Genomic DNA, 21,209 nt, shown 5'->3' with positions numbered 1-21,209 from the left:
TGAAGCATGCAAATAAGTATAGTCCTGGATTAATGGTGAAGAATGCTATTGTACTGAGCAGCTTTTCCATTTTGTAGATGAATCTTACATCTAAAATTAACAATTAATCCCATAAAGTTTTTAAGGTTATTTAAAATAAACCGCATGACAATAAAGTACTATTATTAATCACAATTAAGCAGATTTCTTCTGTTCTCTGCTTCAAAATGCTGTAATGATGAATCCAAATACAAGCACACCTGGCTGCAGAAACAAACTTCAAGCTTTTGAATTAAACGTATTTGCAGAATAAGGTTTTCGCAGTTATCCTCTCTATGTTAAGACTCCTCAAATGTTTTATAAACATTTGACTGGATTACAAATATTTTCATTTAAAAAGCTAATTTTTTTCATGGCATAACAAATGCTTTTGTTGCCTTTGATGATATATGGCACATTGGGTGAAAATCCTCAGAGCTGGAATGGGAACTGTGTCTGAAGAGACTCAGGAAAAAGAGACACCAAGTGCAAGAGAGTCAACAACTTAGAGAACGTTGTGTAAAAGTTAGAGCAGAGAAATGAAGTCATCCTCATAAACCCCAAACTTATCTAACTGACTGAACTGATGTAAAGAGTAAGAGATGAGGTGGGATTCTTCTCACTTAACTTTAGATGCCTGTGAGGTACACTGCATTCTACTGACTAGGTCCCCACCTGGTACAAAGACTAGCCCAGAAGTAAAACTCTACATAAGGGAGCTAAGTCCCACACGTGATCACCTACTAGTTACTAAACATTAATTAGTCATTGCCTGCAAGAAATCAACTGCTCCAATAAATGCCTACCAACAGCTACTGAAAGGGGTTAATGGACCTTTTAAATAGAAATAAAATTACCTAAACATCTTAATTACTTCAGATAGCTTTAGTATTTGCAAAAGAGTGGTGAGACAAGATCCTGCAGGCATCTACATCCAAACAAAGCTCTCCGTTACCACTTTCAGCTTCTGGCTAATCCTAGTTACACAGAATTTTTCAGTTAAACTCTCTGTGCACATGAAGATCTGCTTCTGCTCATCCCTACAGCTGCCCAGCTCTTCACACTACCCAACCACCTGCAGATCTTCAAGCTCAGCCTTTCTCTACCTGTCTGCTCTGCAGAATCTGATTCGGGCCATTCAGAACATGCATGCACGAAATGTTGGGTGTAATCCATCTTTAATATGAAAGCCCAGTAGTAACTGAGTTCCTCTAGGATATTAAAAACCAAGGTTTGATTCTATTCTCTCCTCAAGAAAAAGTGAACCATCATCATTCACCTATGGTGCCAATTCACCTTCCAAACGACAACAGTTCAGGTGGTTGTCTCTACTGATGAATGGTATTTGTTTCTATAAAATACCTAAAATAATCATTAAGCTAGAGAAAGTTTATAAGTTAACAGCCAGAACATTGATTTAAATGATGAGAAGAACAGAGACTATTTCAAAATACTTAAGATGACACAGGGGCTCTGGTCCTTCTTCCAGTACTTAGATAGTTAGTCAGAATCAACATGAGAAAATGCGATTTCTTCAGAATATCTATAGCCCAGTGATTTAGAGTACTGCCCACCACAGACATCTCTGTTCAAACTTACCAATAAGAGACAACCCAATAAAGGGAATTTTTTAATAACTGGGTTCATGGAAACCCTTGGACCAGCTGTTCTGCTTGTGACAATTGCTCTAATCCAAGCTTTTAACATTTGGGTAAAAAAGACATTTTCTATTTAATCACACATGAAATCTTTTTAGGCTTTTATTTCCACAAGGGGAAAAAAAAAAAAAAAAAAAATTGTTTGGCTGGATCTAACCTAGGCTCTCCTTGTTTGATCTTGCAACCAAAAATTCCTGATATGCATAGCCTTACATAAGAACCACAATCCCTTTCCAATTCTTTATCAACACATGATCAGTCTTGCACTGAACTGGTGTTCCCTGTCCCCATAAACAAAACCCAGGTATAATGACACTAGATTTTATACAGCTCTATAGTGCAAACAAATTCAGTCTGTGCATCTGAGTTTCAAACATATTATTGTCCATTTTAATATCATATGTTTGTATCTATCAGACAGCTTACCTTGCCAAATAGGAGAATCAGACCAACTATGTAGAGGATGCCAAAGCTTTAGTTCACATCTCAGAAATTAATCATCACAGCATCTGTGTTTCTCCTTACAGCACTGACTGACAATTTGTTGAGGTCTCTTAAGCAAAATTAGACTTTTAATTGTATTTGTTTGTTTGTTTTGGTAGACCTTCATTTAATTTTTTTTCTAGTTTTCTTTATGTTAATTCTGGATATTCAGAATACACACTGCAAGTTCCAAACCAACCCCTTTCCCTTATCTATTAACAGACATTTCCTGCAGAAGTATTAGGCCACTTTGCAGTGAGAAAAAGCCAAAACACAAAAGAGAAAGAAACAATAACATCTAACATTAGAACATGTTCCAGCAGTTTAAAAAATCCCAAATATAAATAAGAAGAATATAGAATAATTAAGAAATCAGGTTTAAGCTGAGCTTTTAAGAGCTGAGTGAGCCAGCTGTACAGATACCATAACAGAGCGTAACTCCAAACGAGAGCCAAATGAGCAATCACAGAAAACTGTGAGACAGCAAACAGCAAGAGGGCTGGGGAGTAGAATTAAATCAGAAACAGAGTGTAAGTTACAGAAGGAAATAGACATGAACCATATGGGATAATATTCACAATACGTTAGTGTTTAATTAGATAACATAATGGATAAGGACACTTACGCAGAGTCATCATAAACAAAGATGAATGGGAAATGTGCTACTAATAAAACTGGCTAATCTAACTGCACTACAACTGTAATTTGATCACTCACAAGTTCACATGCAATTTAAAACAAAAAATAATATTTTGATACAGTATTTTGCTACTGCATCTAGTAGTAGAAAAGAAAGTATCGAAGTAGACATTTTCAGCTGAAGTTCCAAATACTTTGAAAACAACAAAAAAAATTTCAGCTCTTCACAATCCAACACTCACACTGAAATTTGCATTCCAATTCCATTTTGAACACGCAAGATTTGTCTTTTCCACTAAGAATGTGGCATGACCTTTTCCATTTTTTTCTTTCTCTAAAATCTCTTTTTGCTTGTGTGAAGGCTCTGAAACAGAGATCACATCTAAAGTTAAAATTAGCATAAGAATAGAATTACAGACCCTGGTTATGTTTCCATACACTTATTTTATACAGCACACCAACCTGACACAGGTACCAGCACAGGTTAATTGCTTTCAATAGAAAACTAATATGCAACAAGTAGGGCAAAAGGAAGGCAAGAGAACCAAAGTGGCTTTGAAGGCCCTTGTGATCTTCACACTTTTTCTTAATAAGAGGATTTTTGAAACATCAGTTGCACATATATGCAAGTCATCATAGCTATACAGAGATATGTAGACGTCGATGCTTTATGGCAGTTTACATCCTTATACTTTCACCCTTCAAGGAGGTGCAGCCTTTTCAAGTCTTGCAAGACATGACAATTTATGAGGAATCATAGCTTCAAGCTTTAAATGAACAAAGAAACAGAAGAAAATCAGAAGCAAAGTGAAAAAGGGTTCTTTTGATAAATATTTACAAACTCCACTTTAAGTAAATGTGCAAAAGTTTCAAATGGCTTTGCCATTTTTTGGGACTATACAACATCCCAGGGTAGACCTTCAAAACTTACTGGATTCACTTGGAAGCAAAAGCAAAAACTGAAAGACAATCTAGAAGGACACTAAAACTGCATGATGGTGTCTCTAATATCCACGTCACTCAAGATCGGTTCCTCAGCTAAATGCAGTCAAGCTACATATTTCTGGGTCATTGTTCTCCTTCCACTACTATTTCTGTAGAGATGCAAAAGTGTATTTTAAAATAAATAAAAAATCATCGATTGAAAAGTAAATTTCAGGAACTGACATTCCAAGAAAACACATAGAAGTGACAATAAAGTTTCACTAATGGAAAAAATAAAAAAGAATCTCCACAAACTAGAAATGAAACAAGAAACAATTCACTGAGTCATTTTGCACTGTAGTTCTAAATTCATTCAACTAAATGAACACCATTAAATCTAGATTACTCAAGATAGGATGTGAAACTTTGCTTCAAAAACATGAATAAGGAGTAGGCACACAAACAGAAAACAGATTGCTTGAGACCATCAACCATAAATCAGCATACAATACTGTTTTTAAAATGGCAAAAACTATTTGTAATAATCATTATCTGGTTTTGAGCATACAGGCTCCAGTGTGACTATTGAAGTATTTTAATTCCCGCCTTCAGGCAAATGGAAATAAATTTCAAATAAGGTGATTGCATCTATGCAATCTGACATTTAAATGACATTGTGCCTATTTAGGTTGCCTAAATTCCCATACAAGTTCTGTCATTAAATACAAACCAGTTGTTACGGGTGACCACTGTCTTAAAAGTTCCTCCTTTCAAGAAACATATTGTTAAGCTTGTCACATTTAAGAGGATGCAGAAAATACACTGCTTTGCTGAGACTCTGCAAAATAGTACATTGATTAATTCCTGCATCCTTGACTGAAAAGTCAGGATTTTACTATGCTTAGTAGTGGCACAAAGCAGTTTAAATTACATATATAATGTGCTCGTATATTGAAGAGCAAGAATTTTAACTGGTGGGTTTGCATCCAGGATTAGAAGAATGCATTAGGCCCAAACACTTTGACAGTGGCTGCATCCTCAATTATGATGCCTTTTAGCAGAGTAACTAATGGGAACTTTGCACACAAAGATATGAAGTGACCAGTTGCTTGGATTAAATATATGAAATTTAAAAAAAACCCACTACAATCAACAAAAAATACCCCAACCCATCCACATATCTATTTGGAAGTTGACAATGAGATGCTTTCCACAATGAATAGTGATCAGTAATTGTTGCGAAACACTATCCTCTGCTTTTTTGGTTTATAAACTTCCTTCGTATTGAAATTATCATATACAAAGACTGCTTGGATTTTCTCTTCTCATTTATCAAAGCTATAGCTGGGTAGAGCCAGCAATGTTCCTGGCAGTTCCAGTTCTGCTCTTCAGAAACTAATGGACAGCAAGAGTTGTCACCAGTTTCTCCTAACTGCTTGGAAACCTCAAGAGATTCAAGTGCAAAAAAAGAGCAATAACACCAGGAGACTGTTTCTCCCCTCATTCTGTAAGGAAACGTATTTTTCTCAAAATGAGCAGACAAGAATTCTTATCCAGAGGTGAAAACTGACAAAACTCAAAGAAAACAAAGCTACTTGGTAATCTGCAGCAGCATGCAGGGGACTTTTGTTACAAATCTACAAATACATTTACAGATGCATTATAATTTTTATTTTTGCAACTACTTCCTAAAACATGACAAATTTTCAGGAACTGAAAGCCTAGCATGAAAACTTGTACACGATATTTTGGTTAAATTTATCCACAGAATGATAAAAACATCCATGAATTCCAAAGCACCTTAACAACTCTCAGGTAGATCCTCATTAAATTATTGAAGTCAGCAGCCAAACCACACAGCGTAAAGAGACATCTGTAAAAACACCACTTAAATTTACCAGTTTTGAGAAATATTAGACAAATCATTTGTACTTGTAAAGAAGGGCAACAACTGTTTTAATGTGAGTACCCAAATCCACAGCCCATGTACATTTCTGAAGAGTGCAATCCAATTTGAAAAAATCCCTCTAGATCTTTTTACCTAACTCTGCATCCACTTCAGCCCTACACCTCTTTCTTGAGCATTTCTGACTGTACTGACTTCCAGGGGAGCTTCAGATGCAAAGTACTTCCACCAAGTGCCAGTGTTCACTAGTTCACTTCCTCGAGACATGTTCTGCTGCTTCCATGAGACGAGGAGATGTGCTCCAACCTGTGGATATAGCATGATAGCTGAAGGCCTCAAATTCAGTAGCGTATCAACTACTTAGTAAAATATTCCATTAACAGAAATGCTTTCATTGAAACCTAACTTGGTTGGGTAAAAGCATTCCCCAGAAGCACAGAACTAGAAATTCTACAGAATCATCCCAGGGCAAGGAAAAAAAAAAATAATAAAGAAAGCCTAGAAACAAATGGAAAACTTAATACATTACTTTATTGCCTGAAGTGAACAGTGAAAGGCAAGAGTAAATAAATAAATAGTACGAGTGTTTGATGGTAGTGTTTGCATTGTTAATACATTAAATGTTTATTAAGCTCAAACAAGGTTGTTTATGAATAATGTGTAAAGAATGGGTTCCTTCCCCTTTTTAAGTTGTTTTTCAGGGCACACAAATTTATACCTCTTCTCTCGGTTTAAGCGGGACGTAGGATAAAGCCCAAGGAGGGCAGATTTCGCAGACGGCGGAACAGCATCACTCTCTCGCCGCGGTTTGTTCCCGGGTCAGACCTGTAAGGCAGGATCGTCGCCACGACGGCAGCAGCCCGTGCTGACACCGGCAGGGCTGCCTCCCCCTCCCCGGTGAGGGGGCCCGGGGGGACCCCGCGGCGGTGACAGCCCCGGGGCAGGTGGCGGCGCGGGCCGAGGGGCGCGGGGCCGAGGCGGGTTCATCCCCGCGGCACCGGGGGCGGCCGCGGGGCGGGAGGCACCTGGCAGCGGGGCCGGAGGGAGGAGGCGGGCCGGTCCGCCTGCCAGGGGATGCCAGCGGGGAGGGTGGATCTCCCCCGGGGTCCCCCCGCCGCCCCCGAGCCCACCGCCCTCTGCTCCCGCCCCTCAGACCGCCCCGCCCCGGAGGGATCCCCCCTGCCGGCGGAGGGCCGGGGGGACGCACCACCCCACTCCTCCCCGGCCGGAGCAGGGGTCCCGGCCGGCGCCGCAGCCGCCCCGCGGGTCCCCCCGGGCCGCTCCCGGTACCTGCGGCCGCAACTTTTCCCCCGCCGCCGTTCAAACGTCCTGCCGTAAAGCGCCCGTCTCCCCTGGCAACAAGGTTCCGGCCGAGCACTAGGTGTAGGAAGGTGATGTAAAAGTAAAACCACCCAGTGTCGTAAACCAGGTCCGGGGGGGAGGGGAGGGGAGGGGGGAGGGCGGGGGAGGAGGTGACTGGAGCATTTAGACACAAGCGAGCGGATCATGGCGGATGGCCCCAGGTGTAAGCGCAGGAAGCAGGCGAACCCGAGGCGCAACAACGGTCAGTCAGCCCGCGGGGCAGCGGCCTGGCCGTGCCGGGGCGGCCGCGGGGCCGGGGCGGGGGCCGGGCAGAGCCGTCCCGAGAGCGGAGGGGGGAGGTCGGGCGGGCGCTCAAGTAATTCCCCCGCCGCTCCTCGCCGGGAGCCCGGCTCCCTCCGCACCGTTATATCCGCTACCTGGTGCCTCCCTCGCCTCGCCGCCCGCCTCCCTCCTCCGCCTAGCGGTGCCTCCGCACTCCGCCGCCTGTCCGGGACCGTTACACGCTGCCTTTCCCCACACGCCCCGCGACCGCCCCGCCGCCGCTGCGGGGAGCGGGCTCGGGGCCCCCCCGGCCGTGCCGCCGCCCTCCGGCCCGGCTGGAGACGCCGAGCGCCAGTGGGGAGCGGCGGGGAAGCCCGTGCCGCCCGCCCGGCCTCGGTAGCCCCAACTCCGAAACTTGTTACCTGCGCGCCCCGGCGGAGCGGGGCCTCCCTCCCCGCTTCCCCGCACCCCCCCCGGCCCCGCGGGCGGGATCGCCCCGCGGGGAGCGCCGCTCTCTCCGCCGCCCGCCGGAGTTCCCCGCTTCTCGCTGCCGGCCGGCGCTGCGGGGCGGGTGGGCGTTGGGCGGGGGGGCCGGGGGCAGCCCCCGGGGAGGCAGCAGGGCCGCGGCGGTTGGCGCGGGGGCAGCTCGGCGCGGCCGCCCCGGGCCGGCGGGAGGGGGCCGGGGCCCCCGCTTGCCGCTTTTTCGCCTCCGCCTCCCCGCCGGGAGTTGGTCCCCGGCGGCGGCCGCCGAGCTGCCTCCCCGCCCCGGGTCCCGGTGGAGAAGGGAGGGCTGCTCCCGGGCGGCGGGGGCGGGCGGCGAAGTTTCTTCCCTTCCCTCTGGCTTCGGAGGTACCTGTTTGTATAATAATGGGTGGTAACGGTTTGGCCGGGGGCCCCCGCTCCGTTCTCCGTGCGTGTGTGACCAACTGCTGCAGTCTATATAAGGAATTACATTTACATTTCAGACTTAAGGGCTGCTGGTGGGGTTGGGTTGGTGGTTTTTGTTTGGGTTTGTTTTGGTTTTTTTTTTCCCTTTTGGTACGTGTGTTACTTTAGGATGCATTTGGAAGGTACACGGCGGGGGCAATAAACGCTAGTAACACTCACTCTGTACTTATTTTCTGGAAAATGGAGAAGTAGTTTGCTTCTTGTAGCGACTCTTCGCAATAGGATGTAAAGCAAGAGATTTTGTAACCTTCCTTGGCAATTTTAGGTTTTATGTGGCATTTCCTGTGCAGGGTCACAGATAGGAAGGCTTTTTGCCTGCGATCCGAGATGTTTTCATACGCAGCGAACCGTCTTTGAAATAGATCAGAGTCACGATCATTCTCTCTAATCCTCACTGTTTCGGCCATAACGTGGTGTTAAATAATGGCCTTTCCAGGGGCTAACGAGTTGATTTGCTTGCTTTGAACTTCGGAGGGTTTTCTTATTTTTGCTTTTGGCGTTTTCTAGCAAGTATTTTTGTTTGCATGCTCATGTTATTAATTCCTTGTCCTAGTGTAAATATTTATATTTAACTCATGATTTGGCTGTGCTGAAGGTAAGTTTGGAAAGTGCTTCTCTCTTTACCTTATTAAAAATGTTGATGATCAGAGAAAGGGGCTTTTCTTGTTGCTGACGGCATGTGTGTGACATGTGAGTCTGAACCACCCAGCGTCTGTGCAGGAGCTGTAAACATGTTTACCTGAACAGGAAAGAAAATGGATTTTTCTCTTAAAGATCCAGTGATAGGAATATCATACTCCTAGAGCATATCAACAGATGACTTGAGAGAGAAATTGTCTGAAAACCTAGCTTTTGAAATCAACGGGGGAAGGAGATTCTTGATCGCTGCAGCAAATGGCAACTTGTGCAGGTAGAAAAAAGATGGTGTTTAGTTTTCTCCTGCATGCATGTCAGCCCCCTCCTGTCTGCTGCTTTCGTTCTCAAGGGAGGGATTTATTTACCATGCTTGCTGTCAGTGTTTTTCCTTTGTGCTTAATATTAGAAGACCAGATTTGAGGCTGTTTAGCACAAAAGGTTTTGTCTGCAGCACGTATCACTTGCAGAAAACAAAAGGTGTATAAGACATGGTATCATTCCAGGTGTCTTTCATCTTCATCACTTTCGGACCTCGTTGCTGCACCCCTTTTATTATAAAAATCTCCGAGTTTTTATCAAGTAGTTCTGCAAGATAGAATCATAGTATGTTTTGGTTTAGCCTGGTTTTGGTTCCTTTTTTTTGAGGAATTAAAACCAACTGAAGTCACAGTGCTTTGATGCATTAGGATCAGTAGATAATAGAATCTGGATAATAGAGATTTCTCATGAGTTGGCCTTATGTTTACTTGCAAGTTTTTACTAAAGAAAATGGCTGGAAAAATGTTAACCCTTTAACCTTTAAAATAGAAAGGTATGAGACTTGTTTTTCCTCTGAATCTCTAAATGCACTTTGCTCTTATAGGTGAATATCTTCTGTTAAAGAGACATCAGTGTACAGGAGGTGCTTCAGCAACTGTCTTGTTCATAGTATACACTAAACCAATTTTATGCTGTTCCAGTTACCTTTTTCCCTCACTTTCCCACAGGATGTGAGATTAATAGAGAGGGATTGCACTTGACATCCACTATACTGGTTAGTAATAATGGGCTATGGCAATTGAGTTGTTATACTGTAAACTTTCCTACTGTTTATCTGTTGATAAACTTAACACAGCTATTCTTGTACCGTAAACTTTTGCTTCTCTTTTGCCCCCTCTGTGTGTTCAGGAACTAGAACTTAAGGCTGCCATCCTGATTCATTAGCTGTAGCTGGAAAGGCAGTCTTATGTTCTTAACTCTAGAGCTCGTTCCTTTTCTACCTTGTTTATTTGCCTCTATTGGAGATCAGCAAAAGAGCAGATTGGTTCTGCCATTAAAGCATCCGCTTACAAGGAAATCTGGTGCTTCATACCTGAAGAAGGCTATCCGGTGTCATTCTCCTTACTTCTGGCCAGAACATGGAAAAGTCCACTGCAGTAAAAGAGTTAGCAAAGTGTTGGGACAGTAGCACCATTCTGATGAATCAGGAACATAGTGCTGGTTGGGAGTCACTCTTCCTGTCTACCTTTTCCCTTTCTCCCCCTCTTTTCACAGAGAAATGGGGAGGAGAAAAGAGGAATGTGATTTTTGCCAGTCATCTGCACTGTCACACTATGCAAATCCTGTGTGAACTTTAAATAGATTCAGTGTCAGCAAAGGTTTTCTTATTCTGAGTTAGCTTGCAGGATCAGGATTAGTTGCTTTCTTAGCATTTCTTATATATATTATAGGATTGTCCTAATTCTTACTAAACAGCAAAACTAAAAGTAATGTCTTGTTCTTCAGCAATGCTGTGAGACAAGTAAAACAAGCAAAACATTTACAACTTCCCTTACTAGAGGTTTAAAAAGATACCAACCTTTTATATTGATGTTCTGAAAATAATGTTAGTGTGCCCTCATGTCTTCAGATGCATTTTTAATGATAAAAAGAATGTATGAAAATAAGTAAATTCTGCATGCTGTTAGGGTATATGTGAGGAGAAGGTATGAAGCTTTTTTTTTCTTACCCCTTAAAAACAGTGGTTTCACTGCTAAAAGTTTATGTATATTGACTTGTTAGAGTGCTATTTCAGTTACTTTACAGCAACTCTTTTTTTCCCCCTCTCTTTTTATTTTTATTAGATAATAATTTCATATAAAGTTTTGTTACAAGTCTAAGGACTGTAAGAAGATCATAAATGCCTTTGAATAAGGCAAAAGCATGATCTGTTTCTCTCAGCTCCAAGGTGTTAACTACTGGCAGGATGTCAGGTGTTAGTGATGCTTGGGATACAACTTGTCATGCCTTTATTCTCTTGCCCCCTCCCTTTCTTTTTCGTTAGATGTCATATTTTCACTCCAGCATTAATTTAAATTTGCAATTTGGGAATTGAGGAATGTAGCTTGATTTAAAATTCCAGGCACGGTGAACAGGTCTACATGGACAACTGAATTAACTGTTTGAGTCCAGGGAAATCTCTCCAAGTAATCCTTCTGTTTTAATGTTAGCTACTGAAATATAATACTGAAAATATACACTTTAAAATGTACTTATCTGTTTATTTTTCTTCTAATAATCAATGCTTGTTATTTCATCAGTTGTGAAGCAGGATGTTTTAAGGTACTTAGCTACCTGAGGCAGGGGGTTTTTAAGGTGATTACTTGCCTGAAAAGAGTTTTCCTTGCTTGTAGGACTCTAGTAAAACATGCTGTTGAAACAGTTGTATGAAAAGTAGCAAGGAGATGAAACTTTCCCTTTGACATAGGCTTCCCTATCACAGAAGTCATTCAAATTAAATTTTTTAGTTGAAAGTCTGGCGATTTGACTTCTGTGAACTCAGCCTGAATTTTTTGTGGAATGTTTTCTGTTATATCAGCTGTCCCTCCCTGTTGAGTCTTTCTATCAACTTTGGGCTTTATTCGGGGTCCTGTTAATAGCAGCATTACTGACTTCAGCTGGGCCCTTGCTCTCTGTGGGCAGACTCCTCTGCTGCTCAGGGGAAGGGTGCTACAGCCTCCTCTGCCTCCTTCCCCACTGGGAGTCAGGCGGTAGTATTAAGCTGTCATTTCTTCCAATAGAAGTTTTACGGTGGGGAGGAGAGACTGGAGTAAACTAGTAAAAATATCAGAGCAATGCCTTTCTTCATGTGGAAACATATGTTTTAATATGGTTTAAAATGCCATTGAGGGATGGCAGGCATTTTTAATGTGCTTGGGACTCTATTACAATGTTAAAGAAATAAAACCAGATTCTGTGAAGCTTGGGTTGTGGGGTTTTTGCTGGTTTGTTTTTTTAACTGATTTTTGAGCAGCTGCTCTCTGCTGCAGAGAAACTGTTGGAACGACAATGTCTAGCAAAATGGTTCTTAAGAATCCCTACTTCTAAATTCAGCCTGTATTATTTACCAAAAATATAGGCTCGCTGCTTTCAACTCACTAGCTGGTGGTAGTAATTTCAAGAGCTGACTAATTGATATTGCAAGCTGATTAGGATACGGTGTGCTTTGTTGACTGTAAATCCAATATTTAACAGTACGTACTGCATCTCTAGAGATCATAAAGATTCTACTCATGATAAGCTCTACACAAATGTACAAAACAAGAGCTTGAAACACTGAACTAATTCTGGTTTTAGTAAGCTTTCATTCCAATTTTCAAAGCACAGTTCCAGATTATCTTTCAAGTATTTCATGTTCTTGAAGTTCTGCTCATACTTACCTACATCTTTCAAAAGGGCTTAACAGGTTAAGATCTTCTCTGGTATGAGCAAGTAAGAAGGACATGGCTTGCATCTGTGGTCTCAGAAATTTTGATGCTTCATTCTGGTAGCTATAATAGGCCTGTTATTTTTGAGGACTAAATTCTCAAGTGACTTACCCAAGGTCACACGGGAAGTCCATAGCAAGAATGAGTCTCAATCCATTTTTAATCCTTGGGACTACCCTTGCATTTGGCTTTATCGAGAACCTTAAAGAGAAAGAACAGATTTATCATTGAGCAGTTACTATTCCCTTTAGTTTAAGTATTTAAGCCCTTTCATATTTATTGTGTTGGAATACTTGTACTTTCAGCAAGTGTCAATATGCAAAACTCAATTTTGTCTTGTGTAATTTTTAGATGGTCTTAAGATAGTATCTTCACTGGTGATATTTCCTGTCTGCATAGTCAATGTTGATGTAATGATGTGCTGGAGAAGCAGAATTTCGCTTTCTGGTATTTTTTGTATTCCCAAACCTTATGTTCATTGATGTGTAGGCAGATGAAAGCAAAAAGCAACAGGAGGGAATTGGCTTAAGACCTACACTGTTAACATGAACATTCTTACTCTGTGTTGGGGTGTTTAGAAGACTGTTTTCATAGAGGTTAAGATCTGGACAGAGGTTATTAATTGGATATTGGTTTTGTTGGGGCAGTAATGACTAAAGAGTCGTCTTGGGAGGGAGGATGGAATAAGGAAGAGGGAGTAGTCTGCAGCTCACTGAAGGTTTGATACCTTATTTCTGATGCACCTTGGTGGCTTTGAATGAATCTGGGCGCTGGTTGGCTGCACGAGAAGATTGCAATGGAAAATAGCTTTGACTTCAGTTGACTAGATGATGTTTTGAAAGACTGGAGTTGTTGGGGGACTCTGAGAGTATTGTTTGTGTAGTTTTCTGTGATTTTTTTTTTTCCTGCTTCCATCTTACGTTAGGAAATTTTTGAAGCCTCTCATTGAGCCATTGCCTCTGATTGACTTGATCAGAATAGTTCTTGAGCTAATTAGCAAGTGCATAGGCATTTCTCACAGTCTTGCTTTGCTTTTCTGTCTGTCTAATTCCTAGTGTCTTATTTTTAAGTTATTGGAAAGAGTAACAGAAGTTTGATATTTTAAAAAACTGATCACAGTTGCAGCTTTTTAACCTTTGCTTGTCCTCCTCTTATAAAGAACGATTAGGGTTATTTTCAGTTTTTCTTTTTTGTTGAGCATCAGTTTGTTTATTAATAATCTGATTGTACCTTTCTGGCATAGGTAAGTAAATTCCTGTGTGAACGTCCAGGAAAATAGGAAGCCCAGTCAAGAAGAGGGAGACTTGATGGATAAAATAGTGGCTACAGTTAGGTGCTGCATAGCTTTTTAAATGTTTCAGTACTCCTGAGAAAAATACCACCTTCATCACCACAGTATATAAGCACCTTCCAGGCAGTAAAAATATATGTACTGGGTCTTCTCCTCCTGTATCTGGGCCTATACATCTGATTCCTTGTGTGAGCACCTGACAGCTCATGTTCACGTGTTAGAAGGATAGTTGGGGGTAGAGCAGAAAGAAGAAACTTGTTAAGTTTGTGTCTTTACATGTGGAGCAGTCAGGCGATGATTCAAATGTTTCAGTTGGTTAGTGCTGAAATATTAACCAGGGTTCTTTAGACTTGTACATTTCTTCCCGAAGGACTGCCAAATAGGGAAGAAAGGAGGCATTTTAGTTTGCCTCGCTCTGTGCTTGTTTCTGGTGCCATTACTGTAATATAATTGTATCTTTTAACATGCTTTTTCAGAGCAACAGAAGTTAACTAAAAATATGCTATTTAATCTCTGAGAAATCAGTACTATTTGAAAGCAGCCTGTTTCAGTTCTCTCCTCAGCTGTCATTCCCAGCTGTCACCATCTCCTTGATGTGAGGACTTTACCCCTCTTATTACAAAGCAGTTTGATTAAAAACTGCTGTCACCCAAAGGTTAAAACCTGAAAACTGGCATCCTTTGTCGCTTCCTTTACAAATACTTGCTTTCCTATTTGGTAGCATTTCCCTCTCTTCTGCCTTCAGTGTATTCCATCTATCTTATTTTTGGAGAACTACGAAAAGCAAATGAACATGTCTAATGATGAATATATTCTTCTGGATGTGTTAGGGGGCTCAATTATGACTGAGGAGAGAGAGTAAAAGAGATAAATTTTATCCTGTGCTGAGATTACATTCCATCCTATCCAATTAGGATCTATAAGTACAAGTAGCAGTTTTTTGAGTGAAAGGACATGTAAAATTACTTTTTTAAATGCTAAGAACCCTATGATATTGGAGTGTATCAGAAGGCAAAGAACATTGGAGGAGCTGTCGAGAGTGCCAGAGATAAAAGGATTACAAACCTGGCCTTTCACCATGATCCTGAGAGTTGACATTCATGGATGACCCTGAAATAAAGGGGTTAAAGGAATCTGATGTGGAGGAGAGTATTTTTACCTATGAACTGGTATGCCTGTCCTTGTTAGTATCAAATGCTATTTGGGCCAGTGATGCTAAGGAGCACCTTCAGTTATTATGATATGAAATGTTTTCATTATTTCAGCAAACATCGCCTTTCAAATTCTGTTTGACAGACACTGAGGGCAGTTTTCTGTTCTGTTTTGTAGAGACATCTGTCCACAGAGTGTATATAGGAGAAAGCAAAATGAAATTACAAAACATCACAAATGTGGCATGATAGAAAAAAGGCCTGAGGAAATAATTTGAAAAAGTGCAAATTAAAGAACAGAAAAATCAGACCTTAATTACAGGCATTATGTTGCTTTTTGCCAGACTGGTAGATTTGACCTAAAGAAGCAAGCTGAGTTTTTCTGTTTTCCTAACTAACACTTTCCCCCTTCCCCAATCTAACATAACATTTTTCTTAATGCCCCAAAACATAAAGAAGATTAATTGTTCTATACACTTGTTTTTAAACAGTCTTTCTCAATGTCTTGAAGAATTTCTGCCTTGTGTCCTTTCAGGTATGTATCAAATTTTCCTTCTTCCCATCTTCTAGACCATTTATTTTTTTCATTCTCTTAAGTTTTGTATCCTATCAACTCATAAGTCATGTGGAGTTCTAGACTGGAAAAGGAGGATTCAGAATATGTAACCTGTTTAGGCTTCCATCCTGGTTTGTTTTTCTGTAGCCTTTCATTTTTGTTCTAGTATTCCTGATACAGCTATTTCTTAAATTCAAGTGAAACAGAACTAGTCACATACTAATGGATTAATTCTTAGATTATTGCTCACAGGAAGGGCATAGGTACAGTTAGCTCTGCAAAGAGCATGAGGTGAGGAATAAGACTTTGAAGCAATTTTGGAGCTGTAATGACTGGCTTCCTTCCCTGCTACTGTCCCTTCCCCTTCCTTGCAAAGTATTTTCATTTGAAAAACTAAGGTGTGGTCATTGGGCATATCGGTTCTCAACTTCCAGTAATTTTTTGCTCACTGCTGAACTACACCATAATTACATATGCAAATGTAGTATTTTTTGCCCTCTCTTACCTTGTGCATGTGGGAGGGAAAGATAAGGTTGTAGAGTACTGCCAGGGATGGTGCTGCTGTTGAAGTGCTGCAAATAGCCACAGGAGAAGTACTCTTTCTGCAGGACAAGACTGATTGGGGGTGGGTGGGGGGTGTGTGTTTCAGAATTTCTGTGACTCAAAGGCAGTAAGAAGACACTCTCTTCTTCCCAACTTTAAACTTTAGATAGGAGTAGATGGTTGGATGACTTGTTACAATAACCTGTTTTGACACATTCTAGCTACTGAGTGCTGGGAGTGAATTTGCATTCACAATGGGAATTTGTTTTGTAGACACACGTGTATAGTTATTATATCTGGTAATTTAATAACCTGGCTTGAATGCTACCTATAGTAACACAAGGTAAACTTCTGTCATTCACAACAGTGTTGTAATGATACTAAAATCACAGAGACTAGTTCTCCGGAAGACTATTCTGACAGCTTCTCCTCTTTGTGGTAAGGCTTACCTTGTACTTTTCCCAGATTTTAAATTGGCATATTCCTGTATTCCTGAAACCCTAAATATGTCTTACAACAAATAGTGGAAGTAAGACAGAATTGGTTCTATATTGCAGTCAAAATGCTGGGAGAGTCTTTCTGCACAAATGTGGAATAATAACTTAAGCAAAAATGAGAAGTAAAATTGAATTGGCAGTTGTAGCATAGGAAAAGGGAAATAGTTCCAGTGACACATAACACAGTATAACATGTCATAGTTCTCTGTGTTTCACCACGTGATTAATCATGCCTTCAGGGATCAGCCTGCCTAGTTAATGTGGTAGTTACACGATAGAGAGGGACTTCTTGAAAGGATGAGCCAGGTTTGTACCTCAGCATGTTACTGACTAAAACCAGTGGCAGACTTTCTGTTTCTGTGAGCTAAGCCAGCTCACAGAAGAGGGACAATTTTAGCGTTCCAGCTGCAAAGGATACAAATATAGAGTTTGCTGAATAACAACTGTGACAATGCAGCAGTAGGGTTTTATAATTGTAATAGAAAATTCTTACAAGGTATTTGATGCAAACTGTTGCCTTTAGATCTGACACTTAAATATTTTTGCAAGTACTGCCTTTGACTCTGTTTTCCTTCAAAAACAGCATAAGTAAGGTAGTTAAGAACTCCAAGTAATAGAGGCACTTTCTTTATTTTGACATGAAGTGGCAAGCCTCTCCATTTAATTACACCAACCTCTTTTAAAAAGAAGTAAATTTAAAAGTTCTTTGTTAAGCAGTATGATATGCAAATAATTTTGCTGCATTTCTTTTTGCATATGTATGGTGTCAATGGTTTGGGATACTGGAAAGAATGTCCAAGTTTTTTTCTAAATTGAGTTGTTTTCTGAGCAGGTAAGAAAACAGAAGTGCTGAAATTGAAAGCTTACCAAATGCTTGTTCTAATAGTTTACAGTTACTTATATTTAGCCCTTATTTCATCCGTCTAACTTTTGCAAATATTTTTTAAGCATTTTGAAGATCTAGTATGGCAAATCCTCAGAATAGAAAGACACTTGTGACTTTTCAGGTTCCAAGATGCTCACTTAATGAGTAAAGCCTTCCGGGTTTGTATCTTAATAGGCATCCTACTTAAGCTTTTTTTTTTTTTTTTTTAGTATGTCTACCCAGCCTATCTACCTTTAAATAACACATCTTCAACCACAGAAGCATTAAGTAGGGCTGCAATCAAATGTGTGTCTGATTGGTTCTTGGGTCTGCTGTCAAAACACTGTGTAGCTAAAGTGTGTGTGTGCACACGCAACCATGTGTGCTGTTTTCATGCCTCTTCTTTTTGTCTGTCAAGCTTCTGGTTGATCGCAGATTAGCCATCTGAATGTGGGCAGCAAGGAGTAATGGGCTGCACAAATGCCTGAGGCTTCTTGCCTACAATAAAATGACTCCATTAGAAAGCAAAAAATGACAAGCCTGCCAGGGAGGGTATCTGTGTTGGGTAGATGGAGAGAGTAGCTTTTGGTTTATGATCCTGTTAATGCATATAAAATAAACTTAAAAAAAAACCAACACTGTCAAAAGTATTCTTCGGTGCTTTACAGAGTAGTGCTGAAGATCCTTCCAGCAGGAAAATACCAATGAGCTAAATGGATGATGGACTACTTGCTATTCCTGATTGCTATCTATGTGTGAGGGAAGGAAAGGAGTAATAGCATGATGCTTCAGTTTCATTTTCACTGTGCAGGTGCTTTTTTTTCTTTTTTTTCTTTTTTTCCCCAGTGCTTTGATTAGTTACAGGATTACATAATCTGCCTTACAGAAGTGTATTTGATTTATTAAGTCTTTTGGAAGATATGCTAATACAGATTTGAAGGAAATTCAGCCAGAAACATGGCTGACTGAGAGGGAATCCAGATGTTGGAGGAAGATATAAAATATAAAGATGTAGTGAGCTGAATCAAGCAGAGGCACAAGTCTGTGCAGAAGCACAGTAGCATAAAAAATAACTAGGATTCCTATCAAGGTTTTTGACAGCTATACTTACCCACTATAAGAGTCTGGTGTTTAAAAAAAAAACAGAACAACCCTCTCAACTCTCTATGGTTTACTGTGTCTATAAGAAGTAGTGGCTGCTCTTGTCTCCTAACTTCCAATTACAGCTTTCAAGAGGTTTGGTTGTTGTTGTTGTTTTTGGTTTTTTTTTGGTTGGTTTGATTGTTTGTTGTTTGGTTTTTTCGTTGTTGTTTTTTGTGGTGTGTTTTGTTGAGGTTTTTTTAATGGCATGCAAGTTCTAAAAGTTGTTCTTCCCCTCTCAAAAAAATGGTACACACCTTCATTTATGCTAAATGGAGGATCTTCCTGGGTTGCATCTGCTCAGCAAATGAACACAGGTTCTGGTAAACATGGACTTCCAAACCAACAAGCAAGTCAGCATAAAAGCAACTTGGTATATAGAATATGAACAAATTGTTAAAGCATGCAAAACTTATCCTAAAGTGCTTAATTTTAAAAAAACATCTGGACTAATTTGTTTTAGTCTGTCACTCTTGCTGGAGTCTGTTCAGTATTTCACTGTGGATACAGCCTAAGGGGACTCTGAAAATCTATGATTTAGCAGCAAAATGTACAAATTATAACTTGTAATAAATAAAATGGTAATACTGTTTGAGTAACCTTTTGTTATTTATCTCCTTCTGTCAGCTGCTGCCAGGTCTCACTGTGGCTGTTCTGGATGTATATTCTATCTGTTATATGGACCATGTCCCTTGATCTGTACTTTACACACAAACTCTGAAATTTATTTTCCCTAAGGGATAACCCTTCCTCAGCATGTATACTTCTTTCTCTCCCTGCTTCATCCCCAATGAAGTCCCCTCCCTCAAATCAAAAGTAAGCAACTGAGACTTGTTTTTAGACAGGTTATACCACAGAGCTCCACAAATGCTTCTCCCTTGACAGCAGTATTAATTCACTTTATATGCATTTTTATTTTGCAGTTCAGAATTGTTTCTGTGATCATACAAGATTTTAATCATGCTGAAGACTGTAACTGCTTATGAAGGAATCTGGTGATAAAACAAAAGCTTAGTTTACTGTCTCAAACAGTGGGTAGTCTGTAGATGGTTACAACTAAAACATATTTCAGGCTAGTTTATTAAGAGAGGGTCTGTGAGGTTTTTTCTCCTTATTCTTTGCCCCAAGTGATTGCTGTGGTTTACAGTAGGAAGCCACTAGTTTCTGTAGTCACAGGTGGAAAAGGGAGATAGTCACTGGTAGGTAATGCAAAGACTTCTGAGTAAAAATAAGAAAGTAAACTCTTTTTTATGGGGGAAGAAGGTAGCTACATATTTTACAAATCTTTCAACATCTGTGATTCAATCGGCATGACTGAAAGCAGTATGCTGCACATTAATGCAGCTTAGGGAAGTTGCATGTATGAATATACATTTTAAAATCTAGAATTATTCTTATCTTTTACGTAATTTTTACAATTGCACATCATGCTGAGAAAGTTATTGCTGCCTTGGACTGACCTGATCTGACACAGCTACAGTGTTGTGCCATGGCTGGTTTTCAGGACAGATTTGGGAAGCAGCAGAATACCAGAGAGTGGTAAAACAGTTGAAAGCTCAGCCTCACTGAACCTGAAGGAAATGTGGGAAATACAGCTGGTTGGTTTTTTTTATCGTAAAGGTAATAGAGAAAAATTACTTTTTTGGCATAGTTTTAGTTGGTGTTTTCTGTGATACTGAGGCTACAACAGTGGAGTAGCTGGTTCTAATACTGTGTATGAGGAAAGTCTGCAGGTATGGAAGGTTCTGTGCTAAATTACTCATAAAAAGATGAAGTATACCATGACAGGGGAGGAAGGGGAGGAACTTACTGTTCTTGCTTCCTAAAGTTACATGATTGCTCTTAATCAGTGGCAAGCCTCATGTTTTTTATTTATCCTAAAATCGAGTAGTTTTTTTGAGGAGTTAAAGGCATTGGTACAGTGTTTGTTTGTCCTGGATGAGGTAGTGAACTCTGTCATGCTATCTCATCCAATGGTCCAAGAACTTCAAGATTTTAAGATATGCAGATCTACAGTGTATCTTCATGTCCCTTCTTCCCCCTCCTCCTCTTCTAAGCAAGACTATTTTAGAGAGGGGGGAAAAGAGCATTACCAAGAAAGCCAAATGAATGTTTTTTTTGAGCTTATATAAGGCTTATTATTATCTCTGCTGTAATAAGTGGTTTAGGTTTCTTGGGGCAGTTAATGCAATTCTGCAAAACCTATGTGATTATTGCTGAGTACTTCAGTGGACACTGATAGTCAGGAACTCTTTAATTTGGGTAACTTGCAAAGACTGCCATGTAATCCTCAGCAGGTCAGCCTGTACTGTATGAGAACAAGGAGTGTCAAGCTCTGTTTTGAAGGAGGCATGTGTTTGATCAAAGTCTTTGAGATTCATTCTCATATGCTTGCCCTTAGATTTCCTTTTCTTTTGTAAGGGTGTTATGGAGAACCACACAGCCAAAAGTGTGCTGATTACTGTCTTGCATGCTATTCATGGTATCTAATCAATACCTGTGATGGTTTGTTGTGTTGTGGGGTTTTTTTGTTGTTGTTGCTTTGTTCTTCAATTGAATCTTACTGCTCTGTACCTGACAGATTTCTAAACTATCTGGTAGCTGTCACAGCCATATACAAAACTCAGAATGTTCTAGAACTAGTA

At 40.5% G+C, this 21,209-nt stretch overlaps 1 protein-coding gene and 1 long non-coding RNA gene across 4 annotated transcripts in view; one reads left to right on the top strand and one right to left on the bottom strand.

The window, feature by feature from the left end:
• Nucleotides 1–2,727: 2,727 nt before the first annotated feature.
• On the bottom strand, nt 2,728–8,172 carry LOC127381006 (uncharacterized). Its single transcript, XR_007888625.1, has 4 exons — nt 8,066–8,172; nt 6,919–7,005; nt 6,347–6,453; nt 2,728–5,934 (listed from the first exon to the last, which is right to left on the bottom strand). It is a non-coding gene; the product is annotated as an uncharacterized LOC127381006 (long non-coding RNA).
• Nucleotides 7,105–21,209, top strand: part of ZEB1 (zinc finger E-box binding homeobox 1) — a 120,053-nt gene continuing 105,948 nt past the window's right edge. The window contains exon 1 of one of the 3 annotated variants that reach the window (XM_051610752.1): nt 7,105–7,192. In XM_051610752.1, coding sequence (XP_051466712.1) covers nt 7,135–7,192 — 58 coding nt within the window. In that variant the 5' untranslated portion in view covers nt 7,105–7,134. Of the gene's footprint in view, nt 7,193–7,988; nt 8,062–9,002; nt 9,071–21,209 lie in introns of those variants that run through there. The other 2 variants (XM_051610754.1, XM_051610753.1) reach the window with 2 other exon arrangements.

This window comes from Apus apus, chromosome 2 (genome assembly GCF_020740795.1).
Source record: "Apus apus isolate bApuApu2 chromosome 2, bApuApu2.pri.cur, whole genome shotgun sequence".
Taxonomy (NCBI): Eukaryota; Metazoa; Chordata; class Aves; order Apodiformes; family Apodidae; genus Apus; species Apus apus.
This window is presented reverse-complemented; position numbering and strand designations above follow the sequence as displayed.